The 23,827-nt window shown below is 40.1% G+C and overlaps 2 protein-coding genes across 6 annotated transcripts in view; one reads left to right on the top strand and one right to left on the bottom strand.

Moving 5' to 3' along the window:
- The window catches only part of PPM1E (protein phosphatase, Mg2+/Mn2+ dependent 1E), a 213,337-nt gene extending 205,228 nt beyond the window's left edge, over window positions 1–8,109 (top strand). The window contains exons 6-7 of the mRNA XM_075852944.1: window positions 4,287–4,380; window positions 5,074–8,109. Of these exons, the coding sequence (XP_075709059.1) occupies window positions 4,287–4,380; window positions 5,074–6,122 (1,143 nt within the window). The 3' untranslated portion in view covers window positions 6,123–8,109. The remainder of the gene's footprint in view (window positions 1–4,286; window positions 4,381–5,073) is intronic.
- A 12,170-nt stretch (window positions 8,110–20,279) lies between these two features.
- TRIM37 (tripartite motif containing 37) overlaps window positions 20,280–23,827 on the bottom strand; it is a 149,125-nt gene continuing 145,577 nt past the window's right edge. For all 5 annotated transcript variants that reach the window (XM_075852950.1, XM_075852949.1, XM_075852948.1 and 2 more), the window contains 2 exons: window positions 23,412–23,490; window positions 20,280–22,530 (listed from right to left, as the gene is read on the bottom strand). In XM_075852950.1, the coding sequence (XP_075709065.1) occupies window positions 22,527–22,530; window positions 23,412–23,490 (83 nt within the window). In that variant the 3' untranslated portion in view covers window positions 20,280–22,526. The remainder of the gene's footprint in view (window positions 22,531–23,411; window positions 23,491–23,827) is intronic.

The following is a 23,827-nucleotide window of genomic DNA, read 5'->3' on the forward strand; positions in this document are numbered from 1 at the left end:
GAGGCTTGCAAAATTACAACTGGGCGTGTTGAAAAGTAAAAGTACAACTGGGCGTGTATTATGTGTGTTACATCGGGGCGTTTTTACTTCTTTTACTAGCTGGGCGTTCTGACGAGAAGTATCATCCACTTCTCTTCACAACGCCCAGCTTCTGGCAGTGCAGACACAGCCGTGTTCTCGAGAGATCACGCTGTGACGTCACTCACAGGTCCTGCATCGTGTCAGACGAGCGAGGACACATCGGCACCAGAGGCTACAGTTGATTCTGCAGCAGCATCGGCGTTTGCAGGTAAGTAGCTACATCGACTTACCTGCAAACGCCGATGCTGCTGCAGAATTATCTGTAGCCTCTGGTGCCGATGTGTCCTCGCTCGTCTGACACGATGCAGGACCAGTGAGTGACGTCACAGCGTGATCTCTCGAGAACACGGCTGTGTCTGCACTGCCAGAAGCTGGGCAGTCTGAAGAGAAGTGGATGATACTTCTCGTCAGAACGCCCAGCTAGTAAAAGAAGTAAAAACGCCCCGATGTACGCACATAATACACGCCCAGTTGTACTTTTACTTTTCAACACGCCCAGTTGTACTTTTGCAAGCCTCATTTGCATAAATACAAAAATGGTCATAACTTGGCCAAAAATGCTCGTTTTTAAAAAATAAAAACGTTACTGTAATCTACATTGCAGCGCCGATCTGCTGCAATAGCAGATAGGGGTTGCAAAATCTGGTGACAGAGCCTCTTTAAACAGATTAGAATTCCCATCCCTACCCAAATCCTCCCACTCACAAACAAAAGGTCTACATTGAATGTTGAAGACTGCTACAACGTATTAAATTTATTATTAACTTTATTAAACTTTTTTTTTTACTAGTCCCACTAGGGGACTTCACTATGCGATCGCTTTTATAATACACTGCAATACTTCTGTATTGCAGTGTATTACTGCCTGTCTGTGTAAAACGAACAGGCATCTGCTAGGCCATGCCTCTGGCATGGTTTAACAGGCATTATCTAAAGGCAGACCTGGAGACCCTTTTTAGGCCCCCGGCTGCCATAGAAGACACAACACTCTGCGATCTTATCACAGGATACCGGTGTGGTGAGAGAGGGAGCTCCCCCTCTCTCTACAAATCTAATAAGATGCTGCGCTCGCTATTGAGCGCCGCATCTGTGGGGTTAAACGAGCGAGATCAATACTGATATCGATCTCGCCCGTTCGAGCAGGGCTGTTCCCCACCCTCAGCTACATCTGGTAGCTGAGAGCAGGGAGATTTAACGGTTTACTTATTCTGATGCAGCGTCGTGAAAAGCCATCTGCATCAGAATAAAGACCATTAATGGCTGCCGTGAAAAGGTGTATTGGCGGTCACTAACGGGTTAAATATACTTGGACACCCAACATTTTGAAATTGTAATGATCTTTTATTTAGACAGTGCTATACTGTTTCTGTTGTCTTTACTGTATATCTACTTCGCTGCTGTTTCCTTACAACATAGGGGCAGATTTACGAAGACTACCGTTTCATACGCCGGTATTTGTAATAATAGATACTGACTTTTCAAACAACTTAAGAAAATCTTATAGTATACCTGATATAGATCAACTTTGTAATTAACTTACTGTTAAACTTAATTCTTTTAGCCATGAAAATTCAGTGTGAAGTTACTGCCACTAGGTGTCTACTTTCTTGTAATCTGCTGTCCAACCCCCCTTGTCAAGCAAAGTCCGTCCCTGGTTACAGAATTGACAGACTGCAAAAGGTGGGGGGGGGTGTATATATATATATATATATATATATTCTAATTTTTCTCTGATCTAGTTAGTGGAGCCTAACTGCTAGTATGTCTCCTATACAATGAACATAGAAGAGAATCCTGATTTTATATATATATATACACTACCGTTCAAAAGTTTGGGGTCACCCAGACAATTTTGTGTTTTCCATGAAAACTCACACTTCTATTTATCAAATGAGTTGCAAAATGACTAGAAAATACAGTCAAGACATTGACAGGGTTAGAAATAATGATTTTTATTTGAAATAATAATTTTCTCCTTCATACTTTGCTTTCGTCAAAGAATGCTCCATTTGCAGCAATTACAGCATTGCAGACCTTTGGCATTCTAGCTGTTCATTTGCTGAGGTAATCGGGAGAAATTTCACCCCATGCTTCCAGAAGGCCCTCCCACAAGTTGGATTGGCTGGATGGGCACTTCTTGCGTACCATACGGTTAAGCTGCTCCCACAACACCTCTATGGGGTTGAGATCTGGTGACTGCGCTGGCTACTTCATTACAGATAGAATACCAGCTGCCTGCTTCTTCCCTAAATAGTTCTTGCATAATTTGGAGGTGCGCTTTGGGTCATTGTCCTGTTGTAGGATGAACTTGGCTCCAATCAAGCGCTGTCCACAGGGTATGGCATGGCGTTGCAAAATGGTGTGATAGCCTTCTTTATTCAAAATCCCTATTACCTTGTGCAAATCTCCCACTTTACCAGTACCAAAGCAACCCCAGACCATCACATTACCTCCACCATGCTTGACACTCTTCCAGCATCTTTTCAGTTGTTCTGCGTCTCACAAATGTTCTTCTGTGTGATCCAAACACCTCAAACTTCGATTCGTCTGTCCATAACACTTTTTTCCAATCTTCCTCTGTCCAATGTCTGTGTGCTTTTGCCCATATTAATCTTTTCCTTTTATTAGCCAATCTCAGATATGGCCTTTTCTTTGCCACTCTGCCCTGAAGGCCAGCATCCCGGAGTCGCCTCTTCACTGTAGACGTTGACTCTGGCGTTTTGCGGGTACTACTTAATGAAGCTGCCAGTTGAGGAACTGTTAGGAGTCTATTTCTCAAACTAGAGACTCTAATGTACTTGTCTTGTTGCTCAGCCTCCCACTTCTCTTTCTACTCTGGTTAGAGCCTGTTTGTGCTGTCCTCTGAAGGGAGTAGTACACACCGTTGTAGGAAATCTTCAGTTTCTTGGCAATTTCTCGCATGGAATAGCCTTCATTTCTAAGAACAAGAATAGACTGTCGAGTTTCAAAATGAAAGCTCTCTTTTTCTAGCCATTTTGAGAGTTTAATCGAACCCACAAATGTAATGCTCCAGATTCTCAACTAGCTCAAAGGAAGGTCAGTTTTATAGCTCCTCTAAACAGCAAAACTGTTTACAGTGGTGCTAACATAATTGCACAAGGGTTTTCAAGTGTTTTCTAATCATCCATTAGCCTTCTAACACAGTTAGCAAACACAATGTACCATTAGAACACTGGAGTGATGGTTGCTGGAAATGGGCCTCTATACATCTATGTAGATATTGCATTAAAAACCAGACGTTTGCAGCTAGAATAGTCATTTAGCACATTAACGATGTATAGAGTGTATTTCTGATTAATTTAATGTTATTTTCATTGAAAAAAACTGTGCTTTTCTTTCAAAAATAAGGAAATTTCTAAGTGACCCTAAACTTTTGAACGGTAGTGTGTATATATATATAAAAAAAATAATCAGGAACTAGATCAGAGAAAAATGAGAATTATAGAGGGGACAACTGCTAAAAAAAAAATGCAGTATAGAAGTCCTATAATAGCCAGAAATGGTGTTATTCCTCATGTACGCACATATGATAGCTTATTCTGAAAAGTTAAGTACGCGTTAGCTTACAAGAATAAGGTGCAGCTGATTTATTAAGAGGTGTACACACCCTTAATTATTTTTTTTATGATCATCTGCTGTCCATGCGCCTCAAAGGGTAATCTACAACCGCTATGAGCAAGAGTAAATTATAGCAAATGTGTGGGGCCTTAGCGGAAGGAGCAGGGCCCAAGGCCCAAGTTTTGCCCACTTTTTTCTAAAGTGGCGTTAGCGGGTGTAAATGCATTTGCGTGTTTTCTACACTAGAAAACTGGCGTAGAACTTTTAATTCATCCATAGTCTTTATGGAAGTAGCAAGTAGTGCTACTTCACTTTGGATCCCATTCTCTAGACACCTCTCAAAATGGTCAGCACTGGGGAAAGTAAGATAACATGCCAGTGAGAGATTAGCGATGGGTAGATTTCTAAGAACTGGCAGACAACAGGGCAGCACTGGTGCATTACTAAAGAGGCAAGTCACTCAGTGGAATTAGATACTGAATACAGTATATGCTGGGCAGTAAAGTAAGTATTGTTCCATTGTCTTTCCAAGTCAAACTATTGCTAAGGTTTAATTCATTTTGCCTCTGATCGCTGTTATTTGGAATAAACATGATGATTACAACCTTATGTTTCCTTATTTAAAGGATGAAAAACATCGTATTGAGGCCCTCGGCGGTTGTGTGGTCTGGTTTGGTGCATGGAGAGTTAATGGAAGCCTGTCTGTCTCCAGATCTATTGGTAGGGGATTGACTTTAATTAATTCTTTCCTCTTCATTGTCTCCTTATGGTCCTGATTTTAATTAAGTGTTTGATGATCTCAGACATACAGAAAGCTAAAGAAACATGAAACAGAAGATAAATTATACTGGGAAAACCAAATACATCTCACCTAGGATGCAATTATATTGAAAAAGCCCTAGACTCTATTAACTAAACCCAATAATTTATTTGAGATTTATGCTAACATTCTGGGTTGTACCTACTGTATATGTCGAAGGAGATTTTATTATTCAAACAGGCTTACGTTACCATTTTATGGTATTTTTAAAATAATTTCCAGGGACACCTTGTTGCTGAGGCCGAATAGTTAAGTCTCCATCATGTTCTGTATTCATAGTCACATCAAACCCACTTCAGTACGATGTGCAGGCCATCCCAGCACTTATTTCAATCTTTACAGACTAGTCCTGTTGGATAAGTGGGGCCTAAATGGCAGCCACAGATTAGGATGTTCCCGGTCACCCTCGAAATACCAAGTGTACAAGCCAATGTCTGTAGTGCCTCAAAAAATGATGCATTAATAAGTTTGTTAAAATTATTTGGTGACTTAATTATATTATAAAATATCACAATATAGTCATCTAAAAAAGCCTTATTCAAAAGATATTAACTTTAATATATATGTATATATTATTTTGTTTTGTCATATAGGGGATGCTGAGCATAAGCCATATATTTGCGGTGATGCAGACTCTGGCTCCACAGTCCTTGATGGTACTGAAGATTATCTCATTCTGGCTTGTGATGGTTTCTATGATACAATGAACCCAGATGAGGCTGTAAAAGTTGTATCTGACCACCTGAAGGAAAACAATGGAGACAGCAGCATGGTTGCCCATAAATTGGTGGCATCCGCTCGTGATGCTGGCTCCAGTGATAACATCACAGTCATTGTGGTGTTTCTCAAGGACCTTAATCCAGCAACCAACACAAGCCAAGATAACCAAGCTGAGAATTCTTTTGATGGAGGACAGGAAGATAACGGAGATGACAAGGAGAATCAAGGAGAGTGCAAAGGGTCATGGCCTCTTCATCAGTGTTCAGCCCCAGCTGATTTAGGAGGCTATGATGGGAGAGATTCTTTCACAGACAGAACTAGTTTGAACCTTGGCCCTGAAGCGCAGGTTATAGAAAAACAAGACTATTTAGACCCATTGCATGGAGGAGGTGGCAAACCACATAGTGCCAAATGTTTGCCATGGTCCCAAGTATCCAGAGCTAACTCACCAAAGAGAGCCAAAGGAAACAAAGAATCTGTGAGAAAGGAGTCTATAGAAAGTCCACCTTGTAGAGAGAGAGAACGGGATGAAAGTACTTCTAAAAATAAAGGCTTGGGATATGTGAATATCTTGACGCCCAGAAAGGAGAGCTTACACTGCCCTCTGGAGTTAAAGGATGAATGTCTGAAAGAAGTAATGAATGGTCCAACACGTGCATCTCCTGTACGTTTCAGAAAGAGAAGAGGTGGGACTAAGGCCAAGCCAAGGTTTCCAAAGCTCCTATCTTCCCAAAAGCCTTTACACAAAGCACGGTCCACTTTGCCAATGCTTTGCCCTGGCACTAATAAACATAGGAAATCAGTACATTGCCCTGTAGCTTCTAGGAAAAATAATCTTAGAGGTGATTTGATGAATAGAGCATTGTTAAAAGAGAGCAATTGTATAGCATTGGCAGACCTGCATAGGATCTATCAAATGTAAAAGGAAACCTGACTTCCTCTGTGTGTTATATAACTGTAGTGTTCCAGTGAATTAGGTTAGACCCAAACTTTAATGGCCACCTCCTCCTCCTCACCTAGTGTATTGATCTCACCCAAGCAGTGCACATTGTGGTATTCTATTTACATACAGATGGACGTTCCTGTAGTCGTCAGAAATTTGTGCTCTAATTTGTTAGTACGGGAAGACAAACCATTTCCCTTTTCACGGGCAGCAAATAGGGGATAAAGGACGATATGGGTTGTATTAAACAGTGAACAATGTCCTTTGCTGTAAGTGAATGATTAGAATGGGTGTATGTAACCGGTATAAAATCCACAATGTAACATTTATCAAATGCAGTACAAACTGTCAACCGAGACGTGTGTGCGTGTGCGCGCGTGCGTTTGTTAGTTTCTCACAAGGTTTTTATTGTTCGTCTGGTCCTGGCCTTTAGCTGAATATGTTGCTATGTCCAATGACGCAGCTTGCAGGTCCTTATAGAGGTTTAAACCTTCACTGATAATTACATTGGTTGTAGTAGTCATTAGATCAATGTTAAACAAAGAAAGGAACCAGGTAATTCCGGAAAGAGCATTGTGGCTTCAATGGTAAACTGGTGCCCTCGGCAACTCTCTACTGGAAATACTATTGCAACTGTATATTTACCTCTTAAGTATTCTTTATACACAAAGGATTAGCGATACTACCAGTTATTTTTATAGTTTTAGATAGAGATCACACTTTATTATGGCAATAAGGCACTGCTGGCGTACAGTGAGATTTAGCCAATTTTGAGCGATTCCTGCAGAGAAGCCAACCTCTACAGCATGAAAAAACTCAGGTATAAAGGCGTTAAATCAATATCAACATTATAGAAACCATCCCATCTGTTAAAAAGAAGTTCACAATCCATCATCCCATGAAAGTGGGTTAAGCCATAAGAAATCCGATCCAAGTTCACATATCTTATTTCCAAGTACGATAAGAGGACATTTATATACAAATGCGTTAGCATCCAAACGATCATATTTTATCAAACAACAAAGAAATGGGGTTATTACTGTGTTAGCACATCATGTATATTTAATTAAACAGCACAGCATGTTCTATTCCTTATGGGTTCATTGACCTTCAGGCTGCCTTAATTTAATGCATCATGTTTCCATTAAAATAAAAGAATAAGAGGATGGAGTAATATCCGTTTTGCAAATATGTGTTTTAAACGTAGATCGCTATAGGCAGGATGGTGTTTTCTCAATTAAGAAACTAATTTATCAACGCAAACCTCCTCTTCCTGGTTCACTTATCATTTTGTACCCCTCAAACCTTGCATATATTAGACAGATAAATGGATGAATAAAGAAGTAGGATCTGTGATGGCGCTGCTGCGTGGTAGGAATGAGGAGAATATACGAGGAATCGGTTCTATGTCAAAGGATTTTATTTGTACAAGGTGGCAACGCGTTTCAACGCCGAACTGGCGTCCTCATCAGGCATAATAAGCAAAAAAGGAAAGCATGTATATATACACCTATATTAGACAGATACAACCTGTTTAATTGTAATTTTTTTTAAATTCTAAATAAAAGCATTAACAATACTAATTTGATAATCGTAAAGCGGATCAGTCATATCTTACTCGAACTATTCAACTCTGTATCCATACAACTTTAGTATTATCTGTACACTCTCTTATAGGCAAGGAACAAAGGTATTGTCCCCTGATCGTTTCTTTAACTTTGATACATTACCTTGGTTTTCGCTGCATAAAACTTCAGCCCAAGTTATATATAATGGAATAGGTACTAGAGTCTGTTTTATCATTTAGTATGAGGTGCTGGAAATTTGATAGCGTAAAAGGCGTACTTGCGGTTTTTAGATATTCAAGCAGCAGTATCACCATGTGGCTTTCACGACATCTTGGTTTTCTGAGACAGCAAATGAATAATAGAGTAAAATTATTGTGCAAGTAAAGTTTCATATAAAGCCTCAATTCAAAACGATCCGTAAATGTACATAGGTGATCTCTATAAGTGCAGTCATGCTGCTATGTCCTCTAGTGAATGCTCACATTTGTTGTAATATTATTTTTTTTGCCCGCGATTAACCTCTTGGACAGAAGTTGACTGCTCCTACATGATGTTGTATTTCAAACGTGAACTATACCCGAACCAGTATTAAAATGTAATTGCATCATCTTGTCTCCTATGCTATATGTGCCTTGTAAAGTTACAAAACATCTTAAGTGATAAATATATGCACCCAATAATATATTTTTTCTTCTTTAGAAAATAAATAAGCAATACTTGTTGCTGCGTACATCATACAGCAATGATTTACATGTAAGCAGCAGACATAATGTATTAGAGTGGTGTTCCAAATTTGACGAAAATTGGTTTGCATTTGTTATTTGTTGACTTTTTAGTCTTAAATTTGACCGATTGTGTGCGGGCAAGCAACCGTTTGTGGTCTTAACTGTTAATTTTGGAGATTCAGTGCCACACTATTTGTAGACCTATATTAAATTAAAATTTTCCCAGTGATAAACCATATCATACCAAACTTTTTATTTATCTTTAAATAGCTAAACATGAATAATTCTATACAGTTGTATGTAGTGGAGTGTAGGTCAATATAAAAGTTATACTTGTCACACAACTCCGGTGAGGGTCAATAAGAGGAATTTGAAATCCTGTTACTTAGAAGGTAAATTTTGGGTGGATTTCCCCTTCAAAGATGTTATAACTACATGCCAGAAAATCGCATCCAGGCCTTATTCACACGAGCGTATTTCATGTCCGTGTTACGCGTGTTCAAACAATGGACGTCACACAGACCTATGCAATTCAATGAGGCCATAGTGTTTTTCACGAAGCGTGTGTCCGCTGCGTGAAACTCACTGCATGTCCTATTCTTGTGCGTTTTTTGCGCATCGCGCACTCATTGAAGTCAACGGGTGCGTGAAAAAAGCTGACAGCACACTCATCTGTGTGCTGTCCATGTTTTCCATGCACAAGTTGCTAAAGAAATGAGGAAAAAATAAATCTTTGTTTTATTTTTTTTGCGGACTTAAAAAACATGCGACAAACTGATAACATACGCGCGTAAAAAACTCAGACGCGCACCTTAAACGGATGCCACACGGAAAGGCAACGCAGGAAAAATTAAGCATTTTTTATGTGCGCAAAATGGACCCGCTCGTGTGAATTAGGCCTAAGTCTGTGAGCTTTGAACTCCACCAATATCTTAAAACTATAGAGTGCTTAAAATTCCTTGGTGCATCAAAAGATAAATTAAAAAATAATTGAACGGGCCCATTTGTAGAGCAAGAGAAAAGTAAAGACAACAAATTAGATCAATGCTTTTATTATCGAAGATAACAGACATATTCTGATTGGCTGCTGTGGGTAATAAGTCATTTTAATTTATTTTTTTACATTTTGTTATAATAGAAAATATAAATATTGGGAATCCATAAGATAACCACGGAGCTGTAAACTTCTCACTATGACCCAACAACAAAGTACGGTTGGTGACTGGTTGAGTTTGTTTTTTTTTTGCACTCAATGTGCGATGTGGCTTCCAACTGTAGAGGCTGTGTTTAGTTGGAGCTGCAGAAAACCCCAGTCTTTAAAGGGTTTGTATAAGATTAGAAAAACATGGCTGCTTTCTTCCAAAACAGCTGATGGACAAGTGTGGTGCTGTTTTTGGAAGAAAGCAGCCATGTTTTTTTTCATCTCCTACTACCCCTGAAACCCTAACCATGTTTGCCAGAGTGAGAAAAACTAGCATGGTTATTGAAAATAATTTTACTTGCAGAGCCAAATCTCAAGCAAAGACAATTCAATGTTCTCATTCTACAAAATTGTAACTTTTGTTCATTTTTTTTAATATCAAATGATCCAGGTCTCTGGAAATGTTTCCTTCTGTATTGGTACAAATAAATGGCAGCCGGTTAATTAGCCAAAAGTATGCAGTGCAGACTAGTAAATATAACCAGTAGAAAAGACTATTCTATTCATTGTAAAAATGTCCCCACATTGCATCTCTTTATCCAGTCATTGTATAGATTAATGCAATATTTTCGGGTGTACACTATCCCATTGTCGGGTGCCTTTTGCTTACTAGTCGTAGGTTTGTGGTGAAATGGGTACTTTAAATCTAGCAGTATAATTTTAGAGGGCTCTATTAAAAAATGGATATGTGTACAAGATTGCGTTCTGTATTTTTTTTTTCTAGCCATATGGGGAATGTTTTGTGAAACGGGGTATACACAAGAAAAGTATTACAGTTATAGGAGCAACACATGGATTATGTTTTATCTATAAATATGTGCATTTTGCATTCAATGGAGTGTAAGATTATCTGCCAACTACTGTGCTACCGAATGTTTACTGAAATAAACGGTCAGAAGAACAGGTACACCGTTTTAGCATTTGCTACATGTTGGCTAAATTTTAAAGAATTGCAGACATGTCCAGTAAACTTGTTTTCTCTTTAAAAGCTACATTTGCAGCTAAAGTGAACCTTCCACCACCCCAAACATGTGCAGCATGTTATTGGAAAGGCTTCACAAACTCTCTCACGTAAAATTATTTTTCTAACTCCCTCCGTTATTTACATATCGGTGCCGTTATATTTGGCGCCCGATCTGTAAATAAGCCCCTGAACTGTCAATGGGGCGTTTCTATGTAACTAAATGGCAAGGGGGCGTGATCTCTTCGCTCTGACACTGTCCGCAGCTGATTGGACAGTGTTAGGGCGGCTTGCGCTGTGTTCACTCCCGCGAGAATACACACAGACTTGGTTGTGCTGCAGATAGCGTGGGTGCGCACATCGACGGATGTAAGTAGATCTCCTTCTCCTCATCTCTGCTTCTCCTCCTTTTCTCTTCTTGTTCCGTGGCGGTGATGCCAATGTGCAAGTGAACGGCCGTGCGCGCATGCTATTTGCAGCACAACCACCAAGTCTGTGTGTGTTCTCGCGGGAGGGAACACAGCGCAAGCCGCCCTGACACTGTCCGTAGCTGATTGGACAGTATCAGAGCAAAGACATCACGCCCCCTTGCCTTTTAGTTAGAAATGCCCCTTTTGACAGTTCAGGGGCTTATTTACATATCGGGCACCAAATATAACGGCACCGATATGTATATAACGGAGGGAGTTAGAAAAATAATTTTCCGTGGGACCGTGTTTGTGAAGCCTTTCCTATAACATGCTGCGCATGTTTGGGGAGGTGAAAGGTTCTCTAAGTTCAGTACGTGAAATTTCTCATCCATTTACACAAAGTATCACACGCTGGAGGGGGGAGAATGTATAAACTTTTCTACACCATTATATATTTTTTTCATAAATGGCAAAACTTAGCAGAAAGGGGCTTTTTGCTGGCGTCTATTTCACTCAGTACATTTGTTGGATCTCCAGCTGTCTGTTTTCCACTAAGGCCTCATGCACATGGCCGTGCCCGTAATCACGGCCCGCGATTACGAGCACGGCTGGCCGCGGACCACATTTTCAGGCCGTGTTCCCATAAAAATCGAAACGTAGGACATGCTCCATAATTCCCGGCACAGTGCTCCGGCACAGACACCTATCCATAGAGGTACAGAAGTGTCCGCGGCCAATAGAACAGGGCGGGGCCGTAATTGCGGACCGAATTGAGTTTTTTTATTTAACGGTCTTGTGCATGGAGCCTAAGAGGCTTGCGCTGCTTAATAAATTTGTCGTTTCTTACTCCAGCTTGTTTCTATATCTTAAAAATTCCCTCCAAGTTTGTCTCAACAGGTCTATGCTGGATTGTATCTTCATGTCATTCAGCTGCATTGGAGATCTAGCCTCCATTTTACGCTAAGCTAGTTCTGACTACATAATGTGTCTGCTAGCATGTAAAAATAAATGCACATTAAAAAGCGGACAATTTGCATTATCCCACACTACAGGTGCTGGCCCTAGCCTGGAAATCTGGACCTTTACCTACACTGTACAAACGTCGAACCTCTTCTATCAGACTTGTACGGTGTTGGTTATTTTACTTGCTGTTTTGTAAAACAAATACACAGAAACCACTGAGCAAACGCTAGTATGACTGCAATGGCAGCAACATAAGAGCTCGAACATTAGCTATCCTGCAGAGAATGTGGATTTACTAACTTATCATGATATCGGGTATGTAATAAGTACCCAAATATACAGAATTGAAAATTGAATAAACTCAAGGCAGATATACATAAAGTGGATTGGTCTATTGTACCAAGTATGGAAAATGGTGTATAATGACCTTGAGTGGAAGTTCTGATCATTTTTTTTTCTATATATATATATATATATATATATATACACATACATACATACATACATACACACACACAGTGCGTGTACTTTTTTTTTTTCTTTTTCTCTCTCTCTCCCCTCAATTAATTATATCATCAAAAAGTTAATTTATTTCAGTAATTCAATTCAAAAAGTGAAACTCATATTATAAAGATTCATTACACACAGAGTGATCTATTTCCAGTTTCTTTTCTTTTAATGTTGATTATGGTAACAGTTAATGAAAACCCAAAATTTAGTGTCTCCGAAAATTAGATTATATAAGCCCAATTTCAAAAATGATTTTTAATACAGAAATGTAGGCCTACAGAAAAGTATGTACAGTATATGCTCTAAATACTTGGTTAGGGCTCGTTTTGCATGAATTACTGCATCATTGTGGCGTAGCATGGAAGCGATCAGCCTGTGGCAATGCTGAGGTGTTATGGAAGCCCAGGTTGCTTTGATAGCGGCCTTCAGCTTGTCTTCATTGTTGGGTCTGGTGTCTCATCTTCCTCTTGACAATACCCCATAGATTCTCTATGGGGTTTAGGTCAGGCGAGTTTGCTGGCCAATCAAGCACAGTAATACTGTGGTTATTAAACCAGGTATTGGTACTTTTGGCAGTGTGGGCAGGTGCCAAGTCCTGCTGGAGAATTAAATCAGCGTCTCCATAAAGCTTGTCAGCAGAGGGAAGCATGAAGTGCTCGAAAATATCCTGGTAGATGGCTGCGCTGACTCTGGACTTTATATAACACAGTGGACCAACACCAGCAGATGACGTGGCTCCCCAAACCATCACTGACTGGAGACTTCACACTGGACCAAAAGTACCAATACCTGGTTTAATAACCACATTATTACTGTGCTTGATTGGCCAACAAACTCGCCTGACCTAAACCCCATAGAGAATCTATAGGGTATTGTCAAGAGGAAGATGAGACACCAGACCCAACAATGCAGGCGAGCTGAAGGGTGCCATCAAAGCAACCTGGGCTTCCATAACACCTCAGCAGTGCCACAGGCTGATCGCCTCCATGCCACGCCGCATTGATGCAGTAATTCATGCAAAAGGAGCCCTGATCAAGTATTGAGGGCATATACTGTACATACTTTTCACTAGGCCAACATTTCAGTATTAAAAATCATTTTTGAAAAAGGGTTTATAATATTAAAATTTTCAGAGACACTAATTTTGGGGTTTTCATTAACTGTTACCATAATCATCAACATTAGAAGAAAAAAATGCTGGAAATAGATCACTCTGTATGTAATGAATCTATATAATATATGAGTTTCACTTTTTGAATAAAACTTTTTGATGATATTCTAATTCATTGAGAAGGACTAGTGTGTGTGTGTGTGTATATATATATATACACACACACATACATACACACTGCTCTGGAATCTATGCTTTAGGCAAGGCAGTCATTTGTGAATTACTGTTCTCTCTTCATTTCACTGGTGATTAGAAATATGTGCCCTAATTTGCTGCTTGCTGATGTAAGCAATAACTACCCTTATAACTAATGATATATATATATAACATCGCTGTATATTGTAATTTATGAGAGTATAACTTGGTGATAATGTAAAAACAAACTATTAGACCGTTCTAAAACGATATTACATTGTATTTATTTACCTGTTAATGCAGGAGTAATCCTGTGTGCTGTACTGTTAGCGTGTTCCTGGTAGTGCTGATGTGTTAATAAAAGATTATAAATATATATTTACGTACTTAATTCAGCTAACAACTGGATTATCCCTAGAACATCTGGTGGAAATAACAAGGAGTATTGTGTTGGTTATGAGATAGAACCCTTAACCACACGCTGCTTATCACTCGCTTGAAATCTTCACTGTGAGTTGGAAATAAACCGATTGGTTTGCTTGTATACATTTTAACGTGGCTTCAAAAGGGTTCCTCACCCGCACCTATAGCTGGGACCAGCAATGGGTGGAAGATGCGTTATTATACATATGTAAATATTTTATTTGCCTAGAAGTGCCATCAGTATTCTTGCAGAAAATAGAATCACAAATGAAAATGGTAATTTTAATGCTAGTTGTGTCTTCATTTTAAGTCACTGTTGTTATCTTCATAATTTCACTAACAAATGAAGGTTCTGGAAGTTTAAGGATCTTTGATCTATTTTAAGCCACTTTATTGGAGGTGAAACCTGAAGAAGTCAGTATTCGGACACTCCAGGTTTTTATAAAGTGATTTTGAAACCAGGACATACCTTTTCATAAATATCCTGCGGTAATTATCCAATAGAACAGATATAGGGGATTGTTGCTATTCAGAGCGGTTTGTTTAAAGACCTTTCACTAAGGACAAAAGGTATATACACAACTCTAGAAATATAAACGCAGACCACTGTCTCAGGGTGGAGGGATTACAGGGGTCACACCAGGAAAGTTTGCAAGATGGAGCTGCAGGAAAATTCTTAAAGGGGACATTAAGGCCAGGATCACACTTTGTATGCAGTTTTTGTGGCATTTTTTTTTTTTTTAGCTAAACACAGGAGTGGATACAAAAAAAATATATAATAAAAAAAATAATTCATTAGTCTTTCCTTTATACCCATTCCTCCTTTTGGATCCACTTCTGGCTTTGGCTCAAAAGTGATCTAAAAAAAATGCCACAAAAACTGGAACAAAACGGTGTGTTTTCCTGGCCTTAGGGGGGGGGGGGTGTTTCTTTCCTATACAGAAACCGCACCAGCTTTGTCCATGGGCTGACTGATATGGCAGCTCAGCCCTATGCAAGGACATGTGGCATGGTTCTTAGGTTTTAAACAACCACTTTGAAATTGGAAAAAACAAAGTGTAGCACAGATTAGTAAAACTCATGCGGCTTCAATAAAAATCATGTTGTAATATGCCTTCACTAAATGCCGCTGTCTCTTAAAGGCAGGAAGGGAATGGCTAAAGGCAGGTCCCATTGCCTGTGCTGTAACCCAGAGTCAGCCAGTGTTACTCATTCTGCTCCCCATCCCACCCCCTGTATTACCTTTTGAAAAGCCTTTGCCCCTGGCTTACAACACATAAAAAAGAGGAACACAAGTTCAGCACAAGAAACGGGAGTTAATAAAATGAGGTATGTTACATATTTGTAGAACAGTATCCCTTAACCTGCAGAGGTCAAAAACTCCTTCCGCTTTTACTTAGGCCTAATGCACACAACCACATTAGTTTTATGGTCCGCAAAACCACGGGTCCATTGCGGTCTATCGCACCGCAAAAAAACCCTTGTTCATCTGTGTGCCATTAGGACTCACGGATACACAATTCACCAGTAGAGATGAATCCGCAAATTCGGACCGTAAAATTACATGTCCTGAGTTTTTGCGGTCTGGATTTCCATAAAAAAACGGATAAATTGCGGCCGCAAAAGTAGTCGTGTGCACGAGGCCTTAGTGATCGGGTAGAGCACTCAAGTAGTATTCTGCCCCATTATAGAGAAAACTGTGCAGCTATTTAATAACAGCGCTATCCCTTCTCCCTGCATTGTTCATGGAGATCAGAGGAGACCGAAAACAGATCAGTGGCCAGATATCCTCATTCAGACCGCTTTTCTGTATCTCATCCATACAGAGAAGTGTAGCGGTCCCAGGATACCACCCTCTGACACTCACGCGAGGAAATCCTTCATAAGTGACTGTTGCAGGGTATATATGTCAAAGTATTAATTTTTCGTGCTGATTTCAATTACCTTTATTTATAAAAGTTCAATCGCACCCAAACTAATCAAATTATTTTACCTGAAGTTCACAAAATGTTGTGTTATATTTCAACAGAATATCAATCACCTATAAATACCTTTATATCAGGTCATAAGCAAAGTGGATTTCTACTAGTGTTGTGTTTCCAGACTGAAATTAATCCTATTTGTCCAATTGCTTGTTATTCTTTTTTTAATCTTTTGACGGAATTAAATGCTCATTTCACAAGACCATGAACCCTGCACTAAATGGATAGTCTTGTTTTAAAAAATAAAAATAAATTACCCATCTGTGTTAACCTAAAATGCAAGCTATTCTATCAGATAAAATATTGTTGGGATTTGACCAGTACAGTAATAAAACAAAAATTATCAACTAGATATTTTCCAATGTCTTTATTTGTGCATGAATGAACTGGAAGTATAAAGCTGGGCTACACCGCGTAGCATAAAAATCACGGTCACAGTGCCACTTCTATTACTCTATATAGGGAAAAAGTTACACAGGACCTTGGGACTATTCCAAATGTGAAACACAGTTAAAAGAGGCTCTGTCACCAGATTTTGCAACCCCTATCTCCTATTGCAGCAGATCGGCGCTGCAATGTAGATAAGAGTAACGTTTTTTGTTTTTTTTAAAACGAGCATTTTTGGCCAAGTTATGACCATTTTTATATTTATGCAAATGAGGCTTTCTAAAGTACAACTGGGCGTGTTTAAAGTAAAAGTACAACTGGGTGTGTATTGTGTGCGTACATCGGGGGCGTTTTTACTTCTTTTACTAGCTGGGCGTTGTGAATGGGAGGGTATGATGCTGACGAATCAGCATCATCCACTTCTCTTCGTTAACACCCAGCTTCTGGCAGTGCACAGACACAGCGTGTTCTCGAGAGATCACGCTGTGACGTCACTAGCTTCCTGCCCCAGGTCCTGCATCGTGTCGGCCACATCGGCACCAGAGGCTACAGTTGATTCTGCAGCAGCATCAGCGTTTGCAGGTAAGTAACTACATCGACTTACTTGCAAACGCTGATGCTGCTGCAGAATCAACTGTAGCCTCTGGTGCCCTCGCTCGTCCGACACGATGCAGGACCTGGGGCAGGAAGTGAGTGACGTCACAGCGTGATCTCTCGAGAACACACTGTGTGTCTGTGCACTGCCAGAAGCTGGGTGTTAACGAAGAGAAGTGGATGATGCTGATTCGTCAGCATCATACACTCCCATTCACAACGCCCAGCTAGTAAAAGAAGTAAAAACGCCCCGATGTACGCACATAATACACGCCCAGTTGTACTTTAGAAAGCCTCATTTGCATAAATATAAAAATGATCATAACTTGGCCAAAAATGCTCGTTTTAAAAAAAACAAAAACTTTACTCTTATCTACATTGCAGCGCCGATCTGCTGCAATAGCAGATAGGGGTTGCAAAATCTGGTGACAGAGCCTCTTTAAAGTCCATTATAAAGAATATATAAAATAGACACAAATTTTTGTCAAGGACTATGTACAGCCTATAGCAACGATTTCCACCTTATTACTATGGGGGAAAGGCCGCTGAAAAAATTGGCTCCTAGGGAAGACCTACTCATATTACCAACTCAAAATAACTTGGCGAGGGGCAGGCAACACATTCTATAGTTCTTGCCGAAAGATATGTTGAATGCTTTGCTAGGCATCTTTGAGTAGGTTGAAGTCAGTTTGACAGACTGTAAGGCTGGATTAACACGAGCATATTACGTCCGTAATGGACGGAACGTATTTCGGCCGCAAGTCCCGGACCGAACACACTGCAGGGAGCCGGGCTCCTAGCATCATAGTTATGTACAACGCTAGGAGTCCCTGTCTCTCTGTGGAACTACTGTCCCGTACTGAAAACATGATTACAGTACGGGACAGTTGTCCTGCAGCGAGGCAGGGACTCCTAGCATCGTACATAACTATGATGCTAGGAGACCGGCTCCCTGCAGTGTGTTCGGTCCGGGACTTGCGGCCGAAATACGTTCCGTCTATTACGGACGTAACATGCTCGTGTGAACCCAACCTAAAGGGTACAGGTCATGCTGCTTGAGGCTGTTCTAAGACACGCCTCACCAGGGCACCCGCAATTGTGTTCAGGTTTCCACTGTTAGCCCTTAGTCACACGGTAGAGTTTCCCTGTCGTGTGAATGCAGTTTTTTTTTTTCTTTAACGGCCGTTGCATTAAAAACTGTTCACCCCAATGGGGCTATTCACACAGCGGATTTTTAGATGGTCCAGCAAAATTTGGAACAAGCCCTATTTTGGGCCGTTCTGACGGCCACATGGCTCCCATAAAACTATGGGGTTGTGTAAAACACGTCCGTCACTTGGATGTGATCCAAGTGACAGCCATGTTTTCGGACACTCGCTCTCTCCTCATCCTCACAGCGCGAAGTGCATGTAAGGATATTTTTTGCCAGTAGCTTCTGACATAGCGGGGGTTGGTAAGGGGGCTTTGTGGCACTATGTACATACACGTTCCTAGAGGGAGCCCCTGTCTAGGAGCAGAATCCCCCCAGAGCGTTGCCTATGCCCTGGCCAGGGATTCTGCTTCAGCCCCTGATGTCACTATCCATATATGGACAGGGACGTGTTGGACTCCTCCTGGAGCGGAATCCCCGGCCAGAGCTTTGCCGACGCTCTGGCCGGGGATTCCGCTCTTGGCGTCACTATCCATATAGGATTCCTCTCCTGCAGGAGCCCCTGGCGTCACTATCCATATACGGACAGTGACATCAGGGGCTCCTCCAGGAGAGGAATCCCCAGCCAGAGTGTCTACAACCCTCTGGCTGGGGATTCCACTCTTAGAGGGTGCCCCAATGGCGATATCTACAGGAACAGGGGTGTAGCACTACCCACAAGGGGGCTGTGTGTGGCACTACCTACAAGGGGGCTGTGTGTGGCACTACCTACAATGGGGCACTGGGATTATCTACAGGGGGCATCATCTGCGATTGCTGTCCGAATTGCCGAGAAATTTGCCAAAGCTGCAGTACACGATTCAATGGTTGTGAGGACATTGCATTGGTTTCTGGCTTTTTCTCTGTAGCAAATAAAAAATAGCAAAGAACCTGAGGGATCAGACAAACCTATCTATAATCTGAAAGAAAGAGAAAATGGTGACAGGGCGATCAAGTGACCTTCCTGTTTTTAAAATGGACAGTGTAGATTGTGACCAGTTTTGCATCCATTTTTCAGTTAAAAACAGAAATACGGCCCAGAACGGAAAGGATGCAAAATGGCTAAGAAAAACAGCCGTCACTCTGTAGTGTGAATAGAGCCTAAGGCTTTACTCAGACGACCGGGTGTCAAATCGGCCATGAAAAACATCAGTTTTTCACGGCCTATTTGCATCCGTGCGGGACCCGTTGAGTCGAGTCGATTGAGGGATCCGGGAAACCAGGCAAATATAGTACAAGTCCTATTTTTTCCCGCTGTTCACTCGGTCTGTTAAAAAAACGGCCATGTGAACAGCCCAATAGAGATGCATTGATTTTAATGCAGCCAGGTGACGGCCGTTAGAAAAACCCTCCAAAAAAAAAAAAACAACGGCCGGCACCTGGCTGTATTAAAATCACTCGTCATGTGAATAAGGCCTTAGTCATTGAATGCTATTCACCTTGCTGTATTTCGAAATTAAGTCTGTATTTATAAGAAAGCAGCATGCTCTCCAGAATGTAGTATTATGGATGTACTATATTCTCATCGTAGAAATTTACAGAGCTGTAAAATTTTTAATTTGAATATTTTTGTTTCTTTATCTCCGTATTTAGATCTACAAAATAGGAAAAGATATAGCTAACTATAAGAATGAAAAGAAAAAAACCCCGCAATATTTTATTCTTATTTCAATACATGTGTGGCTATGGCCTTATAACTGCAAGGACGTCCTGCTGTCTTGCAAACACTGCAGAGATAGAAAAAAAAAAAAAAGACACCCAAGACAGTTAAGCTCTGGTACATCTGTATATGAAGAGATTTGGGTTGTTTTTTTTTAGACAAATTTTAAATATATAAATATATGCATTTGTCCAACAACAAGAAAAATTCTTCATAAAATTACTATCTAGCAAAACAAAACTTACAGAGGCAAGCGGTCACATGTTAAATTTTATTAACAAAGTGCAACAAAGTTTCCTTTAGCTCAAAATAAAACAAATAGATTAAAAGAAACAAACAAAAAACACACACACATAAAAGGACAGTGGACACGACTAGACAGTTTAAATATCCGAAAATCATATTTAGTTATACTAGTACCAGTTTTTCAGGCAACAATGACAATGCAAACAGCAGCTTAAATGCCAGTAACACTAGCAACAGGTTTGGCAATGTCATTGCTCACTTGGTCTGCAAGGAACAAACATCTCTACAGCTTTTAACATGTTAAATTAAAAACAACTTAAGTATCTTCAGAATGATTTTGTCATCACTGACATAGTTATGTCTTCTACGCTTATGCTTCTGCTTAATATTTTGAGCATTTGAAGAGAAGACTATACAGATCTAAAATAAATAATTCAGTAACCAGGTGAATGCTGCGACACATGTATTCTTACTTTATATAGGTGCCCTCTACATAAACCTCAAGTGGTTTCAGTATGTTATGCACTATTTGGAACTGCACTTGAAGCCACACTAGGCGCTGGCCTGTGAAATGGAATGACAACAGGTTAATAGTAACAATGCGGTAATAGAGCGATGTAATAACTGATCATATATTTAGTTACAGGTTAGAAGTAGACTTTAATTTTGCTTTTCTTGGACTTTGCAGGCGTTTTCGTATCACAATATAAGTGAAGTTCAATATGACTTCAGTCTAATCTGTGCCAATCACACCCACACAACCTATTGTACTCCAACTGGAGCTGCATATTGTAAGGGTAACAGCTTATTTTTAAAAGGGTTCTCCAGGTTTGTATGAATAAAGGTAAAGAGGTAACCCCTACTGATCACAATAACAGAGGTTGCGTCCTCTTGATCATTACTACCCAGTGGCAGAGGGAAGAGTTGTCCCTATAGACTATAATGGACAATGCTGTGCGCATGGGATGCAGACTGGAAGATCTCCTCTGTTCTGCCGCCTGTTTGTAATTAGCAATAAGGGGCCCCTGTTCTTGTGATGGGTGGGGGTCTCAACAGTCACATATGGTATTAAAATCTTTCTCCAGGATACCGCGGTAGCAGAGAGCAGTATATGATGTGCTTGGAATACACCTTACTTGGTCTCAGAGAGCAGATCTCAGGGTAAAGCACTATTTGTTTACATCCATGGACGAGGAATCTGTACATAAAGTCTGTCCAGGATGAGGTATTACGTATAAACAAAAAGGTAGAGCAGATCTCAGATGATACAGAGACCAAATTATTGAGAAAGATATACAAGAATCCTGGAGCAAATCATATTCTCAGTTCAAGCATCTTAATTCATACAAACAAGGGCGCTTGCTGCGTACGACGTGGGCAAGTTTACAAGCTGCGACATCCCCTGTGGACTCCAACTCTCCACCTCTCCTAATCAGAAGGTCTTCCTTAGAAATGGTTCGCATACATGTGAAGGCACATATTTGCAGATCAGTTCAGCAAAATAGGTTTGTGGTTCAGGAAAGATTGAACAAGATGTGGATACTCGGCGATGTAAATATCGCAAAACACACCAGCACTACGGGTGGGCTGCACGTGTATTTTTTGCTGGAAGTTTTCTAGCACCTTTCTAGTAAGAATGCAATTATATTATTCCATTTTTCCTTAATAGAGATATGCATTTTATTATTGCCTTTCCCATGCCAGGAGACACAGGACATACTTTTTTTATTTTAATAAATAATACAATACAGTACACACTCTTGTGGGGGCCATGCAGATGTCAACGAATTGATGCTTCTTTATGCTTAGTCCATTGCTGGGCAGTAAAGCCAATCATTGTAATGGAACTCGTGTCAATTATTACATTATTAAGTTAAGAAAGTGAGAAGAATATGAAAACTGAACAATGTGGTGTAGCCCTGGTCTTCAGTCAATACAGTGCATGCAAGCATGGACATACATTCCAAGAACTGGATAGTGGTTACCACGTCCCACGGCTTAGGATGCACTGGACTAATAAGAAATCCCGGCTTAATTCTGCAGATTTACTGTATGTGAACCCTGTGGATGAAAGAACGGAGCTGCTTCTTTGAGGTCATTTAGGAAAGACTTCTTTGTAGTGCTAAGTGACATCCTTGGTTATATAAATAAGTTACAGCAGTGAATGTGCACCCTAGATTGAATGTAGTCCTAAGTATCCTAGTGTTTTGTGGCTTGAGTCTTCAGCTGAGTTGGAGAGTTCTACGTGTTCCCACCGATTACCTAGACAAAACATGAAAAACACACCGGTGAAAGGGCTGAATACATCGGACAGTGAAAACTTTACAGCGGTCATTATCATTCAACTCCGTATCCAGACTAGAATGTTGGCAGTGTAAGCGCTCCTGTTCCTACACACAGTCTTCTAACACTTTCTATACAACTACAAAGAATGAAAGATTTAAATACACATGAAGATATGGTGAAAAAAACCCTCTTTTTGAATATTTACATTTCCTCTAAAGTAGAATCATAGGCATCACAGCTACATGGTCTTTATAGAATCCATGTTTGATTGAATTTGAAGTCTCTTTAGGAAAACGGACCATCTTCCCACTTTAGGTTTCTTTAGCAAATAATATCCTCTACAGTTCTGCTCACTCCCATGCTCTTAACTATTCTGAAATAGTACAGATATAGTCTGAGCAAACATACTATTAATAAAAATTATTAATATATCTATATATATATCTAGCAGATATAAAAAATGGCGACAGCACCCTGCAACACTAATGCCACCTAAACCACTAAATATAAATAAATATGCACTAAAGCTAAATCTACCTACAAATAGGGAGGTTCTTAGTGCACATTTTGATCAAAAAGTGTTAGCCCACCTGCCACGACAAGGCGACCTCTGTAAGGTGGGAACCTACGCTGCACATACACCCAGAACCAGGACTAAGCCTACATATATACCTGGGGATGGTAGGAACCAGCATTGAACTGATTAAAATCACCCAGGGCAGAATGGGAGGAGTGCAAGAACAACAAGTGGAGGCAGTCACTAACCCCACATATATGGATCCCATAAACAAAACAAAAATTGAACAGCACATATATATAGATTATATATATATATATATAAAAATGGCCTCATTTACCTTCCACTATTGTCGCCAGCAGCAAAATGAAGGTCTTCTGCGCTTATATTGTTGTCATCTGGAAAAGGACAGACTTGATCTACATAGAAAATATGGTGTCGTTTACCAAACATGAGCACAGGCAAACCATACTAAACATAAGAAAAGACATTTGCCAAAAGACTTCATTCCCAGGATTAGACATGGTCAGCCATTCAGATGTGAGATTTAATCAATCATCCAACATTTTATTTATATTTTACATTGAGCCACTAGTAAGTGAATTTAAGAGTTGGAAAGCCCCTTTACAATAACATTGTTAAAAAAGCCCTTTAATTAATTATTTTTTCTAGCCCCCCCAACACCAAGTTTTAATATGTGGAAAAATGAAGTGTAATGTTGTGTATTGTCTTACCTGGTTCTCTATTTTAACTGTT

This window comes from Rhinoderma darwinii, chromosome 2 (genome assembly GCF_050947455.1).
Source record: "Rhinoderma darwinii isolate aRhiDar2 chromosome 2, aRhiDar2.hap1, whole genome shotgun sequence".
NCBI classification, from domain to species: domain Eukaryota; kingdom Metazoa; phylum Chordata; class Amphibia; order Anura; family Rhinodermatidae; genus Rhinoderma; species Rhinoderma darwinii.